At 41.5% G+C, this 16,500-nt stretch overlaps 1 protein-coding gene across 4 annotated transcripts in view; it reads right to left on the reverse strand.

The window, feature by feature from the left end:
• Positions 1-16,500, reverse strand: part of CLUH (clustered mitochondria homolog) — a 251,373-nt gene that overhangs the window by 181,389 nt on the left and 53,484 nt on the right. For all 4 annotated transcript variants that reach the window (XM_053706279.1, XM_053706281.1, XM_053706277.1 and 1 more), the window contains exon 5: positions 3,610-3,737. In XM_053706279.1, coding sequence (XP_053562254.1) covers positions 3,610-3,737 — 128 coding nt within the window. The remainder of the gene's footprint in view (positions 1-3,609; positions 3,738-16,500) is intronic.

Raw genomic sequence — 16,500 nt, forward strand, 5'->3', positions numbered from 1 at the left:
CTACACATTTTCTCTGGTATTGCAACTGTGTTACAATCATTCAGAGCCGCTAACACCTCCCCTAGTAATACACAGAGGTTTTCCAGTTTAAATTTAAAATTTGAAATATCTGAATCCAGTCTGTTTGGATCAGAACCGTCACCCACAGAATGAAGTTCTCCGTCCTCATGTTCTGCCACCTGTGACGCAGTGTCTGACATGGCCCTAATATTATCAGCCCAGAGTGATCACGCTTACCTCTTAGTTCTGGTAATTTAGCCAAAACTTCAGTCATAACAGTAGCCATATCCTGTAATGTGATTTGTAATGGCCGCCCAGATGTACTCGGCGCTACAATATCACGCACCTCCCGATCGGGAGATGCAGGTACTGACACGTGAGGCGAGTTAGTCGGCATAACTCTCCCCTCGTTGTTTGGTGAAATTTGTTCAATTTGTACAGATTGACTTTTATTTAAAGTAGCATCAATACAGTTAGTACATAAATTTCTATTGGGCTCCACTTTGGCATTGCAACAAATGACACAGGTATCATCCTCTGAATCAGACATGTTTAACACACTAGCAAATAAACTTGCAACTTGGAATACAATTCAATTAGAATAATATTAAAAACGTACTGTGCCTTTAAGAAGCACAGAAGATCTATGACAGTTGAAAATTAATAAATTGAAACAGTTATAGCCTCAATCCCTGTAAACAACACAACTTTAGCAAAGGTTTAATCCCATTAGCAAAGATAACAAATTCTGAAAGCAGGAAACAAATTACAGAATAAACATTTTTTATCTCAGTCAACTATAATTCTCACAGCTCTGCTGAGAGAAATTACCTCCCTCAAAATAAGTTTTGAAGACCCCTGAGCTCTGTAGAGATGAACCGGATCATGCAGGAAATACAATGAGCTGCTGACTGAAATATCTGATGCGTAGCAAAAGCGCCAAAAAACGGCCCCTCCCCCTCACACACAGCAGTGAGAGAGAACAGAAACTGTCAGAAAAAAGATTAAGCAACTGCCAAGTGGAAAAATAGTGCCCAAACATTTATTCACTCAGTACCTCAGCAAATGAAAACGATTTTACATTCCAGCAAAAACGTTAAACATAATTTCTAGTTATTAAACAGCTTTATGTACTTCTTACAGTGTAATTCTAGTGAAGTACCATTCCCCAGAATACTGAAGTGTAAAGTATACATACATGACATTATATCGGTATGGCAGGATTTTCTCATCAATTCCATTGTCAGAAAATAAAAGCTGCTACATACCTCTATGCAGATTCATCTGCCCGCTGTCCCCTGATCTGAAGTTTACCTCTCCTCAGATGGCCGAGAAACAGCAATATGATCTTAACTACTCCGGCTAAAATCATAGCAAAAACTCTGGTAGATTCTTCTTCAAACTCTGCCAGAGAGGTAATAACACACTCCGGTGCTATTTTAAAATAACAAACTTTTGATTGAAGATATAAAACTAAGTATAATCACCATAGTCCTCTCACACATCCTATCTAGTCGTTGGGTGCAAGAGAATGACTGGGAGTGACGTAGAGGGGAGGAGCTATATGCAGCTCTGCTGGGTGAATCCTCTTGCACTTCCTGTTGGGGAGGAGTAATATCCCAGAAGTAATGATGACCCGTGGACTGATCACACTTAACAGAAGAAACAGACGACAAGACCATAGACCTAAGGATCTATCAAAATAAAGGCCCAACAAGTCTGACTTGGAGCCAGCAAGACCCCAGGGGGAACCAATCCCACCTGTCCACCTCCCATCCAGGAGAAGCCCCATGAAAGGCCTCCATCTCCATAGGGAGGAGAATATCCCCTAAAGAAAAAGGGATGAGGCCGGAAGGCCAACACAAATGTCCTAGAAAAGGACCCCCTACAAGTAGCTTGCCAAGCAGAGGCACAGCCATCCCATTCGCCTGCAGAGCAGGGAATCCACGAGTGCACTGGCAAGCTGACCAGGGGAATGCAACCCTAAGGCACACCAGAAACTGGACATCCAGCACCCGCAGCCGGGTATGAACCAACAACCCTTGAGGCGCAAGCCACACAGCTAACCACTAGATGACATGGGCTACTGCAAAGGGTAATAAATACTCTGAAAACCTGGCCAACCATGACCAGGCCAGGTAGATGGAGCAAGGACAGAGCCCAAGCTCCCACTACCGTGGAACACCCCGAACAGCCCTGAGATCCAAGATTTCAAAACAACCCAAGACTGGGTCAGGAAAAAGGCCAAGCGAAGCCTCAGCAACCGGAAGTCTCAGGAGAAAAACAGGTCCAGGCACCTAAAAGTTCAGGCAACCATACCCTAGAACTAAACACCCCAACTGTCCAAAAGACCAGACACAAGGTATATGAATGCATACCCAGAGAATCCGGATAGCAAAAAGAACTCAAAAGCCCTGACTAAGGAAGGAACCACCCCTAGCCAAAGTTCCACGCTCCAAGGAGCAAGGATACAAGTCTTATGAAGAGAGACTTCTTATGGCCTCCGGACAACATAAGGGATACCTCAAGGTCAAAAAACCCCACTAGCAGGGCTAGTCTCCCCATCACCTCCACACCAGCAAAGGACACAGGGAAGAAAGGAAAAGAAAAAAAAAAGGCACTAAGCCTTCCCAGCTTCGGGAAACCCCAAGCTAAACAAAGTCCCCACAGGGATAAATCATCACCCGGAAATACAGATCCCCCTGGACAATGGAAAGAGACCCAAAGGTCTCCACTCAAACAGACAGTACACATCAAGAGTAAGAGCATCACGCGAACTACTTAAAACTCCTGTCCCATGCCGAAGAGTATTACCCTACATAAGAGGCAAAAAAACAAAAATGAAAAATTCTGACACTTCTCTGCCAACCTCCTGGGACGAAAGGCAAAGAATGACTGGGGGATGAGGGGAGTGGGAGGAGTATTTAAGCCTTTGGCTGGGGTGTCTTTGCCTCCTCCTGGTGGCCAGGTTATTATTTCCCAAAAGTAATGAATGCAGCTGTGGACTCTTTACATTTAAGAAGAAAAAAAAGGCTCTTTAAGGAATGAGTCTACCAACATGTGAGGGGCGTGAAAAGACTCCTATTTACTACAAAATACACAGCATTTTTTTGTAACATGTCATTTGCTAACACATCCCAACAAGCTCTATATTTTTGGGAGCAATAATTAATAAAGTCTCTAGTTCAACCATTCAATGATTAATTCAACTATATATTTCTTCATATTAAGGAAGACAACCCAATGGATGTGCTATACCAAACCACTTAAAATATACTAATTTTCTCATAATTAATTTCAATTTTGTCAGGACATTTTATATACTTTTATCTGTACAGGGCTTTCTCCATTTGGGAAGGGTATTGTCTCTATTTGCACCAACAACAAAAACGGAAATACCACATACAGACTGATTTCTTTCTAACCTTTCTTAAAGCATAAACCGGATGTCGTGCTGTGGTATGGCAAAAATATTATATACTCATATCAACTCTTCTGCATCATTATCGAACATCAACTGGCCCTAAAACAACTACGTTATTTATTTTTTTTATTTTGGAAGTCGACAGGAGAACATTAATACTGGGAAAAAAGTGAGAAGGACGTTACCTTCCATTCTTTGTTCTGTGGCTGAAGGGGACAGAGAGGTCGCTCTTTGCTACTAGGCAAAATGTACTCAGGAGGTGTGCAATCAATTTGTTCTAGTTCAGTTCCTTTCTTCTTCTTTTTTCCATTCTCTAAAAAAAAAAGTAATAAGTCTTTCAAGCCTGTACAGCTAACTGTAGAAACAGCAGACCTACATTCAAATACAATTGAATGCACCGGTACCCATTCTGATGTATTACAAGAGCTGCATAGAACCATTGTATGGAGATCTGGTGATGTTTGACTTCCATTTCTAAGCCATTTTAATTATTTTGAATAGTCATAGCTTAAAATGTAAATATATAACATGAAAATCATGTTAAGCACCTGGACAAAGCTTAAAGGGACAGTCAACACCAGAATTTTGTTGTTTAAAAAGATAAATAATCCCTTTATTACCCATTCCCCAGTTTTGCATAACCAACACAGTTATAATAATACACGTTTTACCTCTGTAATTACCTTTGTATCTATGCCTCTGCAAACGGCCCCCTTATTTTTATTTATTTTTTGACAGACTCGCGTTTTAGACAGACAATCAGTGCTCACTCCTAGGAGCTTCACGTGCATGAGCTCTATGGTTATCTATATAAAACACATGAACTTGCGCCCTCTAGTGGTGAAAAAACTGTCAAAATGCTTTCAGATTAGAGGCGGCCTTCAAGGTTTAAAAAATTAGCATATGAACCTCCTAGGTTTAGCTTTCAACTGAGAATACAAAGAGAACAAAGCAAAATTGGTGATAAAGGTAAATTGGAACATTATTTAAAATTACATGCCCTATTTAAATCATGAAAGCACTATTTGTTATTACATTTGTAATATGACTAGAAACAAAAAAACACCTGGTAGGAGTAGACTTGCTGCTTGGATTAAATAAGATACTGTTCTATTGTTTCATGGACTATACAAACTTATGTATGCGTTTAAGGCTTAACCTTTTATATAAGTTAGGACGATCCATGCCGTCCTAACTGCGCTGGGCTTTAGCGCCATTAGGATGGCATGGAACGTCCTACGTCCTGAAGCCACCGGCGCTTACTGCATGGGATCAGGTCATGGTGGGCGTGCCTAGCGTTGTAGGCTCGCCACCCTGACATGATCCTATCATTAAAATCTCATTGTTCCGAAGTAGAGAAATTTAACCCGACACAAAAGGGTTAATGGTTATTTTGTTTTATTTTCTATTGTAAGGTGATTAGTAAGCACACCTGTTAACCACTGTATATGTACACAAACTGATGTTAATTATATCATATGGTACTCTGAATGTTAATGGTCTACATCAGTGACCAAATGGTGGCACTAGATCTACATGTGGCCCTTGGCACTAGTTTTTGTGGCATAACTAAAAACGTGTGCCATAGCTTTTGTAGCCATAGCAAAAGGCATAACTAAAAGTGTGCTCTGGGGTGACCACAATGAAAGAAGAGCCTCTGGAGGGAAGAAGAGCAGAAAAAAGTACCATGCAACCTTACTTATATCTATTATATAACTAGTTGGTAAGTCTGCCCAGAGGGCAGTCTATATGTGTTGTAAATACAAAAAATAGAACTACAGAAGAAAATAAACACATTATCCAAAATAAAAAAATTCAACCTAATCCCTATGAAAATAAAAAAGCCCCTTACAAAATAATAACACCCCCTTATCTAATGCTAAACTATCAATAGCCCTTAAAAGAGCTTTTTGTAGGGCATTGTCCTAAGTTAAACAGCTCTTTTGCAGTTACAAAAAAAATTATAAAGTCCCCCCCTAACAGTAAAACCCACCACCCACCAAACCCCCCAAAATAAATAAACCTAACACTAAAAAACCTAAATTACCCATTGCCCTGAAAAGGGCATTTGTATGGGCATTGCCCTTAAAAGGGCATTCAGCTCTGTTGCTGCCCTTAAAAGGGCATTCAGTTCTTTTAAGAAGTGCCCATAACCCTAATCTAATAAAATAATAAACCCCCCAAACCTTTTTTAAAAAAAACATAAAACTAACCCCCAAAAATTAAACCTAATCCCTATAAAAATAAAAAAGCCCCCCAAAAACATAATTTATGTAAGAACTTTCCTGATAAATTCATTTCTTTCATATTAGCAAGAGTCCATGAGCTAGTGACGTATGGGATATACATTCCTACCAGGAGGGGCAATGTTTCCCAAACCTCAAAATGCCTATAAATACACCCCTCACCACACCCACAATTCAGTTTAACGAATAGCCAAGAAGTGGGGTGATAAGAAAGGAGCGAAAGCATCAAAAATAAGGAATTGGAAAAATTGTGCTTTATACTAAAAAATCATAACCACCACAAAAAGCGTGGGTCTCATGGACTCTTGCTAATATGAAAGAAATGGATTTATCAGGTAAGTTCTTACATAAATTATGTTTTCTTTCATGTAATTAGCAAGAGTCCATGAGCTAGTGAAGTATGGGATAGCAGATACCCAAGATGTGGAACTCCCACGCAAGAGTCACTAGAGAGGGAGGGATAAAATAAAGACAGCCAATTCCGCTGAAAAAATAATCCACAACCCAAATCAAAAGTTTTAATCCAAATAACGAAAAAAACTGAAATCATAAGCAGAAGAATCAAACTGAAACAGCTGCCTGAAGTACTTTTCTACCAAAAACTGCTTCAGAAGAAGAGAAAACATCAATATGGTAGAATTTAGTAAAAGTATGCAAAGAAGACCAAGTTGCTGCTTTGCAAATCTGATCAACAGAAGCTTCATTCCTAAAAGCCCAGGAAGTAGAAACTGACCTAGTAGAATGAGCCGTAATCCTTTGAGGCGGGGACTTCCCCGACTCCACATAAGCATGATGAATCAAAGACTTTAACCAAGACGCCAAAGAAATGGCAGAAGCTTTCTGACCTTTCCTGGAACCAGAAAAGATAACAAATAGACTAGAAGTTTTTCTAAAATCTTTAGTAGCTTCAACATAATATTTCAAAACTCTTACTACATCCAAAGAATGTAAAGATCTCTCCTTTGAATTCTTAGGATTAGGGCACAATGAAGGGACAACAATTTCTCTACTAATGTTGTTAGAATTCACAACCTTAGGTAAAAATTGAAATGAAGTCCGCAACACCGCCTTATCCTGATGAAAAATCAAAAAAGGAGATTCACAAGAAAGATCAGATAACTCAGAAACTCTTCTAGCAGAAGAGATGGCCAAAAGGAACAAAACTTTCCAAGAAAGTAATTTAATATCCAGAGAATGCATATGTTCAAACGGAGGAGCCTGTAAAGCCCTCAGAACCAAATTAAGACTCCAAGGAGGAGAGATTGACTTAATGACAGGCTTGATACGAACTAAAGCCTGCACAAAACAATGAATATCAGGAAGATTAGCAATCTTTCTGTGAAAAAGAACAGAAAGAGCAGAGATTTGACCTTTCAAAGAACTTGCAGATAAACCTTTATCCAAACCATCCGGAAGAAACTGTAAAATTCTAGGAATTCTAAAAGAATGCCAGGAGAACTTATGAGAAGAACACCAAGAAATGTAAGTCTTCCAGACTCGATAATAAATCTTTCTAGACACAGATTTACGAGCCTGTAACATAGTATTAATTACTGAGTCAGAGAAACCTCTATGACTAAGAATCAAGCGTTCAATTTCCATACCTTCAAATTTAATGATATGAGATCCTGATGGAAAAATGGGCCTTGAGATAGAAGGTCTGGTCTTAACGGAAGTGTCCAAGGTTGGCAAGAGGCCATCCGAATGAGATCCGCATACCAAAACCTGTGAGGCCATGCTGGAGCTACCAGTAGTACAAACGAATGTTCCATTAGAATTTTGGAAATCACTCTTGGAAGAAGAACTAGAGGCGGAAAAATATAGGCAGGATGATAATTCCAAGGAAGTGACAACGCGTCCACTGCTTCCGCCTGAGGATCCCTGGATCTGGACAGATACCTGGGAAGTTTCTTGTTTAGATGAGAGGCCATCAGATCTATTTCTGGAAGTCCCCAGATTTGAACAATCTGAAGAAATACCTCTGGGTGAAGAGACCATTTGCCCGGATGTAACGACTGGCGACTGAGATAATCCGTTTCCCAATTGTCTACACCTGGGATGTGAACCGCAGAAATTAGACAGGAGCAGGATTCCGCCCATAAAAGTATCCGAGATACTTCTTTCATAGCTTGAGGACTGTGAGTCCCACCTTGATGATTGACATACGCCACAGTTGTGACATTGTCCGTCTGAAAACAAATAAACGACTCTCTTCAGAAGAGGTCAGAACTGAAGAGCTCTGAAAATCGCACGGAGTTCCAAAATATTGATTGGTAATCTCGCCTCCTGAGATTCCCAAACCCCCTGCGCTGTCAGAGATCCCCATACAGCTCCCCAACCTGAAAGACTCGCGTCTGTTGAGATCACAGTCCAGGTTGGGTGAACAAAAGAGGCCCCTTGAATTAAACGATGGTGGTCCAACCACCAAGTCAGAGAAGACCGAACATTGGGATTTAAGGATATTATTTGTGATATCCTTGTATAATCCCTGCACCACTGGTTCAGCATACAAAGCTGAAGAGGTCTCATGTGAAAACGAGCAAAGGAACGAAAACTATTAGCAGCCCTGTATTTACCTTTAGATTCTTTGTCCTGAGGCAAAAAGTTTCCTTTCCCCCCAGTAACAGTTGAAATAATAGAATCCAACTGTGAACCAAATAATTTATTACCTTGGAAAGAAAGAGAAAGCAAAGTTGACTTAGAGGTCATATTTGCATTCCAAGATTTAAGCCATAAAGCTCTTCTAGCTAAGATAGCTTAAGACATATACCTGACATCAATTCTAATGATATCAAAAATTGCATCACAAATAAAGTTATTAGCATGTTGAAGAAGTTTAACAATGCTATAAGCATTATGGTCTGACACTTGTTGCGCTAAAAGCCTCCAACCAGAAAGTTGAAGCTGCAGCAACATCAGCCAAAGAAATAGCAGGTCTAAGAAGATTACCTGAACATAAATAAGATCTCCTTAGAAAGGATTCAATCTTCCTGTCTAAAGGATCCTTAAAGGAAGTACTATCCGCCGTAGGAATAGTAGTACGCTTAGCAAGAGTAGAAATAGCCCCATCAACTTTAGGGATTTTATCCCAAAACTCTAATCTATCAGATGGCACAGGGTACAATTTCCTAAACCTTTGAGAAGGAGTAAATGAAGTACCCAGACTATTCCATTCCCTAGTAATTACTTCTGAAATAGCATCAGGAACTGGAAAAACTTCAGCAATAACTACATGAGGTTTGAAAACCGAATTTAAACGCTTAGTAGATTTAGTATCAAGAGGACTAGACTCCTCCATATCGAATGCAATTAACACTTCTTTAAGTAAAGAACGAATAAACTCCATCTTAAATAAATATGAAGATTTATCAGTGTCAATATCTGAGGCAGAATCTTCTGAGCCAGATAGATCCTCATCAGAAACAGATAAGTCAGAATGATGACGGTCACTTAAAAATTCATCTGAAATATGAGAAGTTTTAAAAGACCTTTTACGTTTACTGGAAGGAGGAATAACAGACAGAGCCTTCCTAATAGATTTAGAAACAAATTCTTTAACATTAACAGGGACATCCTGAACATTAGATGTTGAAGGAACAACAACAGGTAATGGATTATTACTAATGGAAATACAATCTTCATTAGAAAGTTTATCATGACAGTTATCACAAACAACAGCTGGAGGAACAGTTACCAAAAGTTTACAACAGATGCACTTAACTTTGGTAGAACCAGCATCAGGCAGCGTCTTTCCAGAAGTAGATTCTGATCCAGGGTCATGTTGAGACATCTTGCAATATGTAATAGAAAAAACAACATATAAAGCAAAATTATCAAATTCCTTAAATGACAGTTTCAGGAATGGGAAAAAATGCCAAATTAACAAGCCTCTAGCAACCAGAAGCAATGAAAAATGAGACTGAAATAATGTGAAAAAAAGGTGGAGACAAGAATGACGCCCACATTTTTTGGCGCCAAAAAACGTCTGAACGTCAAATATGACGCAACCATACGCAAACTTCCGGCGTCAATTAGGGCGCCGGAAAGGACAAAATTTTTGCGCCAAAAAAGTCTGCGCCAAGAATGACGCAATAAATTGAAGCATTTTCAGCCCCCGCGAGCCTAACAGCCCACAGGGAAAAAAAGTCAATTGAAAAAAAAATTTTAAGGTAAGAAAAAAATATTTCATATGCATTATCCCAAATAATGAAACTGACTGTCTGAAATAAGGAATACTGATTATCCTGAATCAAGGCAAAACAGAATTTATGTTTACCTGATAAATTACTTTCTCCAACGGTGTGTCCGGTCCACGGCGTCATCCTTACTTGTGGGATATTCTCTTCCCCAACAGGAAATGGCAAAGAGCCCAGCAAAGCTGGTCACATGATCCCTCCTAGGCTCCGCCTACCCCAGTCATTCGACCGACGTTAAGGAGGAATATTTGCATAGGAGAACCCATATGGTACCGTGGTGACTGTAGTTAAAGAAAATAAATTATCAGACCTGATTAAAAAAACCAGGGCGGGCCGTGGACCGGACACACCGTTGGAGAAAGTAATTTATCAGGTAAACATAAATTCTGTTTTCTCCAACATAGGTGTGTCCGGTCCACGGCGTCATCCTTACTTGTGGGAACCAATACCAAAGCTTTAGGACACGGATGAAGGGAGGGAGCAAATCAGGTCACCTAAATGGAAGGCACCACGGCTTGCAAAACCTTTCTCCCAAAAACAGCCTCAGAAGAAGCAAAAGTATCAAACTTGTAAAATTTGGTAAAAGTGTGCAGTGAAGACCAAGTCGCTGCCCTACATATCTGATCAACAGAAGCCTCATTCTTGAAGGCCCATGTGGAAGCCACAGCCCTAGTGGAATGAGCTGTGATTCTTTCGGGAGGCTGCCGTCCGGCAGTCTCATAAGCCAATCAGATGATGCTTTTAATCCAAAAAGAGAGAGAGGTAGAAGTTGCTTTTTGCCCTCTCCTTTTACCGGAATAAACAACAAACAAGGAAGATGTTTGTCTAAAATCCTTTGTAGCATCTAAATAGAATTTTAGAGCGCGAACAACATCCAAATTGTGCAACAAACGTTCCTTCTTTGAAACTGGTTTCGGACACAGAGAAGGTACGATAATCTCCTGGTTAATGTTTTTATTAGAAACAACTTTTGGAAGAAAACCAGGTTTAGTACGTAAAACCACCTTATCTGCATGGAACACCAGATAAGGAGGAGAACACTGCAGAGCAGATAATTCTGAAACTCTTCTAGCAGAAGAAATTGCAACTAAAAACAAAACTTTCCAAGATAATATCTTAATATCAACGGAATGCAAGGGTTCAAACGGAACCCCCTGAAGAACTGAAAGAACTAAATTGAGACTCCAAGGAGGAGTCAAAGGTTTGTAAACAGGCTTAATTCTAACCAGAGCCTGAACAAAGGCTTGAACATCTGGCACAGCGGCCAGCTTTTTGTGAAGTAACACAGACAAGGCAGAAATCTGTCCCTTCAGGGAACTTGCAGATAGTCCTTTGTCCAATCCTTCTTGAAGGAAGGATAGAATCCTAGGAATCTTAACCTTGTCCCAAGGGAATCCTTTAGATTCACACCAACAGATATATTTTTTCCAAATTTTGTGGTAAATCTTTCTAGTTACAGGCTTTCTGGCCTGAACAAGAGTATCGATAACAGAATCTGAGAACCCTCGCTTCGATAAGATCAAGCGTTCAATCTCCAAGCAGTCAGCTGGAGTGAAACCAGATTCGGATGTTCGAACGGACCCTGAACAAGAAGGTCTCGTCTCAAAGGTAGCTTCCAAGGTGGAGCCGATGACATATTCACCAGATCTGCATACCAAGTCCTGCGTGGCCACGCAGGAGCTATCAAGATCACCGACGCCCTCTCCTGATTGATCCTGGCTACCAGCCTGGGGATGAGAGGAAACGGCGGGAACACATAAGCTAGTTTGAAGGTCCAAGGTGCTACTAGTGCATCCACTAGAGCCGCCTTGGGATCCCTGGATCTGGACCCGTAGCAAGGAACTTTGAAGTTCTGACGAGAGGCCATCAGATCCATGTCTGGAATGCCCCACAGCTGAGTGACTTGGGCAAAGATTTCCGGATGGAGTTCCCACTCCCCCGGATGTAATGTCTGACGACTCAGAAAATCCGCTTCCCAATTTTCCACTCCTGGGATGTGGATAGCAGACAGGTGGCAGGAGTGAGACTCCGCCCATAGAATGATTTTGGTCACTTCTTCCATCGCCAGGGAACTCCTTGTTCCCCCCTGATGGTTGATGTACGCAACAGTTGTCATGTTGTCTGATTGAAACCGTATGAACTTGGCCCTCGCTAGCTGAGGCCAAGCCTTGAGAGCATTGAATATCGCTCTCAGTTCCAGAATATTTATCGGTAACAGAGATTCTTCCCGAGACCAAAGACCCTGAGCTTTCAGGGATCCCCAGACCGCGCCCCAGCCCATCAGACTGGCGTCGGTCGTGACAATGACCCACTCTGGTCTGCGGAATGTCATCCCTCGTGACAGGTTGTCCAGGGACAGCCACCAACGGAGTGAGTCTCTGGTCCTCTGATTTACTTGTATCTTCGGAGACAAGTCTGTATAGTCCCCATTCCACTGACTGAGCATGCACAGTTGTAATGGTCTTAGATGAATGCGCGCAAAAGGAACTATGTCCATTGCCGCTACCATCAACCCGATCACTTCCATGCACTGAGCTATGGAAGGAAGAGGAACGGAATGAAGTATCCGACAAGAGTCTAGAAGCTTTGTTTTTCTGGCCTCTGTCAGAAAAATCCTCATTTCTAAAGGAGTCTATTATTGTTCCCAAGAAGGGAACCCTTGTTGACGGAGATAGAGAACTCTTTTCCACGTTCACTTTCCATCCGTGAGATCTGAGAAAGGCCAGGACAATGTCCGTGTGAGCCTTTGCTTGAGGAAGGGACGACGCTTGAATTAGAATGTCGTCCAAGTAAGGTACTACAGCAATGCCCCTTGGTCTTAGCACAGCTAGAAGGGACCCTAGTACCTTTGTGAAAATCCTTGGAGCAGTGGCTAATCCGAAAGGAAGCGCCACGAACTGGTAATGTTTGTCCAGGAATGCGAACCTCAGGAACCGATGATGTTCCTTGTGGATAGGAATATGTAGATACGCATCCTTTAAATCCACCGTGGTCATGAATTGACCTTCCTGGATGGAAGGAAGAATAGTTCGAATGGTTTCCATCTTGAACGATGGAACCTTGAGAAACTTGTTTAAGATCTTGAGATCTAAGATTGGTCTGAACGTTCCCTCTTTTTTGGGAACTATGAACAGATTGGAGTAGAACCCTATCCCTTGTTCTCTTAATGGAACAGGATGAATCACTCCCATTTTTAACAGGTCTTCTACACAATGTAAGAATGCCTGTCTTTTTATATGGTCTGAAGACAACTGAGACCTGTGGAACCTCCCCCTTGGGGGAAGTCCCTTGAATTCCAGAAGATAACCTTGGGAGACTATTTCTAGCGCCCAAGGATCCAGAACATCTCTTGCCCAAGCCTGAGCGAAGAGAGAGAGTCTGCCCCCCACCAGATCCGGTCCCGGATCGGGGGCCAACATTTCATGCTGTCTTGGTAGCAGTGGCAGGTTTCTTGGCCTGCTTACCCTTGTTCCAGCCTTGCATTGGTCTCCAAGCTGGCTTGGCTTGAGAAGTATTACCCTCTTGCTTAGAGGACGTAGCACTTTGGGCTGGTCCGTTTCTACGAAAGGGACGAAAATTAGGTTTATTTTTTGCCTTGAAAGGCCGATCCTGAGGAAGGGCGTGGCCCTTACCCCCAGTGATATCAGAGATAATCTCTTTCAAGTCAGGGCCAAACAGCGTTTTCCCCTTGAAAGGAATGTTAAGTAGCTTGTTCTTGGAAGACGCATCAGCCGACCAAGATTTCAACCAAAGCGCTCTGCGCGCCACAATAGCAAACCCAGAATTCTTAGCCGCTAACCTAGCCAATTGCAAAGTGGCGTCTAGGGTGAAAGAATTAGCCAATTTGAGAGCATTGATTCTGTCCATAATCTCCTCATAAGGAGGAGAATCACTATCGACCGCCTTTATCAGCTCATCGAACCAGAAACATGCGGCTGTAGCGACAGGGACAATGCATGAAATTGGTTGTAGAAGGTAACCCTGCTGAACAAACATCTTTTTAAGCAAACCTTCTAATTTTTTATCCATCGGATCTTTGAAAGCACAACTATCCTCTATGGGTATAGTGGTGCGTTTGTTTAAAGTGGAAACCGCTCCCTCGACCTTGGGGACTGTCTGCCATAAGTCCTTTCTGGGGTCGACCATAGGAAACAATTTTTTAAATATGGGGGGAGGGACGAAAGGAATACCGGGCCTTTCCCATTCTTTATTAACAATGTCCGCCACCCGCTTGGGTATAGGAAAAGCTTCTGGGAGCCCCGGCACCTCTAGGAACTTGTCCATTTTACATAGTTTCTCTGGGATGACCAACTTGTCACAATCATCCAGAGTGGATAATACCTCCTTAAGCAGAATGCGGAGATGTTCCAACTTAAATTTAAATGCAATCACATCAGGTTCAGCTTGTTGAGAAATGTTCCCTGAATCAGTAATTTCTCCCTCAGACAAAACCTCCCTGGCCCCATCAGACTGGGTTGGGGGCCCTTCAGAAATATTGTTATCAGCGTCGTCATGCTCTTCAGTATCTAAAACAGAGCAGTCGCGCTTACGCTGATAAGGGTTCATTTTGGCTAAAATGTTTTTGACAGAATTATCCATTACAGCCGTTAATTGTTGCATAGTAAGGAGTATTGGCGCGCTAGATGTACTAGGGGCCTCCTGAGTGGGCAAGACTCGTGTAGACGAAGGAGGGAATGATGCAGTACCATGCTTACTCCCCTCACTTGAGGAATCATCTTGGGCATCATTGTCATTATCACATAAATCACATTTATTTAAATGAATAGGAATTCTGGCTTCCCCACATTCAGAACACAGTCTATCTGGTAGTTCAGACATGTTAAACAGGCATAAACTTGATAACAAAGTACAAAAAACGTTTTAAAATAAAACCGTTACTGTCACTTTAAATTTTAAACTGAACACACTTTATTACTGCAATTGCGAAAAAACATGAAGGAATTGTTCAAAATTCACCAAATTTTCACCACAGTGTCTTAAAGCCTTAAAAGTATTGCACACCAAATTTGGAAGCTTTAACCCTTAAAATAACGGAACCGGAGCCGTTTTGAACTTTAACCCCTTTACAGTCCCTGGTATCTGCTTTGCTGAGACCCAACCAAGCCCCAAGGGGAATACGATACCAAATGACGCCTTCAGAAAGTCTTTTCTAAGTATCAGAGCTCCTCTCACATGCGACTGCATGCCATGCCTCTCAAAAACAAGTGCGCAACACCGGCGCGAAAATGAGGCTCTGCCTATGCTTTGGGAAAGCCCCTAAAGAATAAGGTGTCTAAAACAGTGCCTGCCGATATTATTATATCAAAATACCCAGATAAAATGATTCCTCAAGGCTAAATATGTGTTAATAATGAATCGATTTAGCCCAGAAAAAGTCCACAGTCTTAATAAGCCCTTTTTGAAGCCCTTATTTACGATCGTAATAAACATGGCTTACCGGATCCCATAGGGGAAATGACAGCTTCCAGCATTACATCGTCTTGTTAGAATGTGTCATACCTCAAGCAGCAAAAGTCTGCACACTGTTCCCCCAACTGAAGTTAATTGCTCTCAACAGTCCTGTGTGGAACAGCCATGGATTTTAGTGACGGTTGCTAAAATCATTTTCCTCATACAAACAGAAATCTTCATCTCTTTTCTGTTTCTGAGTAAATAGTACATACCAGCACTATTTTAAAATAACAAACTCTTGATTGAATAATAAAAACTACAGTTAAACACTAAAAAACTCTAAGCCATCTCCGTGGAGATGTTGCCTGTACAACGGCAAAGAGAATGACTGGGGTAGGCGGAGCCTAGGAGGGATCATGTGACCAGCTTTGCTGGGCTCTTTGCCATTTCCTGTTGGGGAAGAGAATATCCCACAAGTAAGGATGACGCCGTGGACCGGACACACCTATGTTGGAGAAATATAAGTTTAAACACATATATTTAGAACTTTACATATAAAGTGCCCAACCATAGCTTAGAGTGTCATAAAAAATAAGACTTATTTACCCTAAGACACTCATCTACATATAGTAGACAGCCAAACCAGTACTGAAACGAGAATCAGTAGAGGTAATGGTATATAAGAGTATATCGTCGATCTGAAAAGGGAGGTAAGAGATAAATCTCTACGACCGATAACAGAGAACCTATGAATTAGATCCCGTAGAAGGAGACCATTGACTTCAAATAGGCAATACTCTCTTCACATCCCTCTGACATTCACTGCACTCTGAGAGGAAAACCGGGCTCCAGCCTGCTGCGAAGCGCATATCAACATAGAATCTAGCACAAACTTACTTCACCACCTCCATGGGAGGCAAAGTTTGTAAAACTGAATTGTGGGTGTGGTGAGGGGTGTATGTAAAGGCATTTTGAGGTTTGGGAAACTTTGCCCCTCCTGGTAGGAATGTATACCCCATACGTCACTATCTAATGGACTCTTGCTAATTACATGAAAGAAATAAAAACACCCCCTAATCTAATGCTAAACTACCAATAGCCCTTAAAAGTCCCCCCTAACAGTAAAACCCACCAAACCCCGCAAAATAAATAAACCTAACACTAAAAAACCTAAACTACCCATTGCCCTGAAAAGGGCATTTGTATGGGCATTGCCCTTAAC

The sequence above is a fragment of the Bombina bombina genome, chromosome 3 (assembly GCF_027579735.1).
Source record: "Bombina bombina isolate aBomBom1 chromosome 3, aBomBom1.pri, whole genome shotgun sequence".
NCBI lineage: Eukaryota > Metazoa > Chordata > Amphibia > Anura > Bombinatoridae > Bombina > Bombina bombina.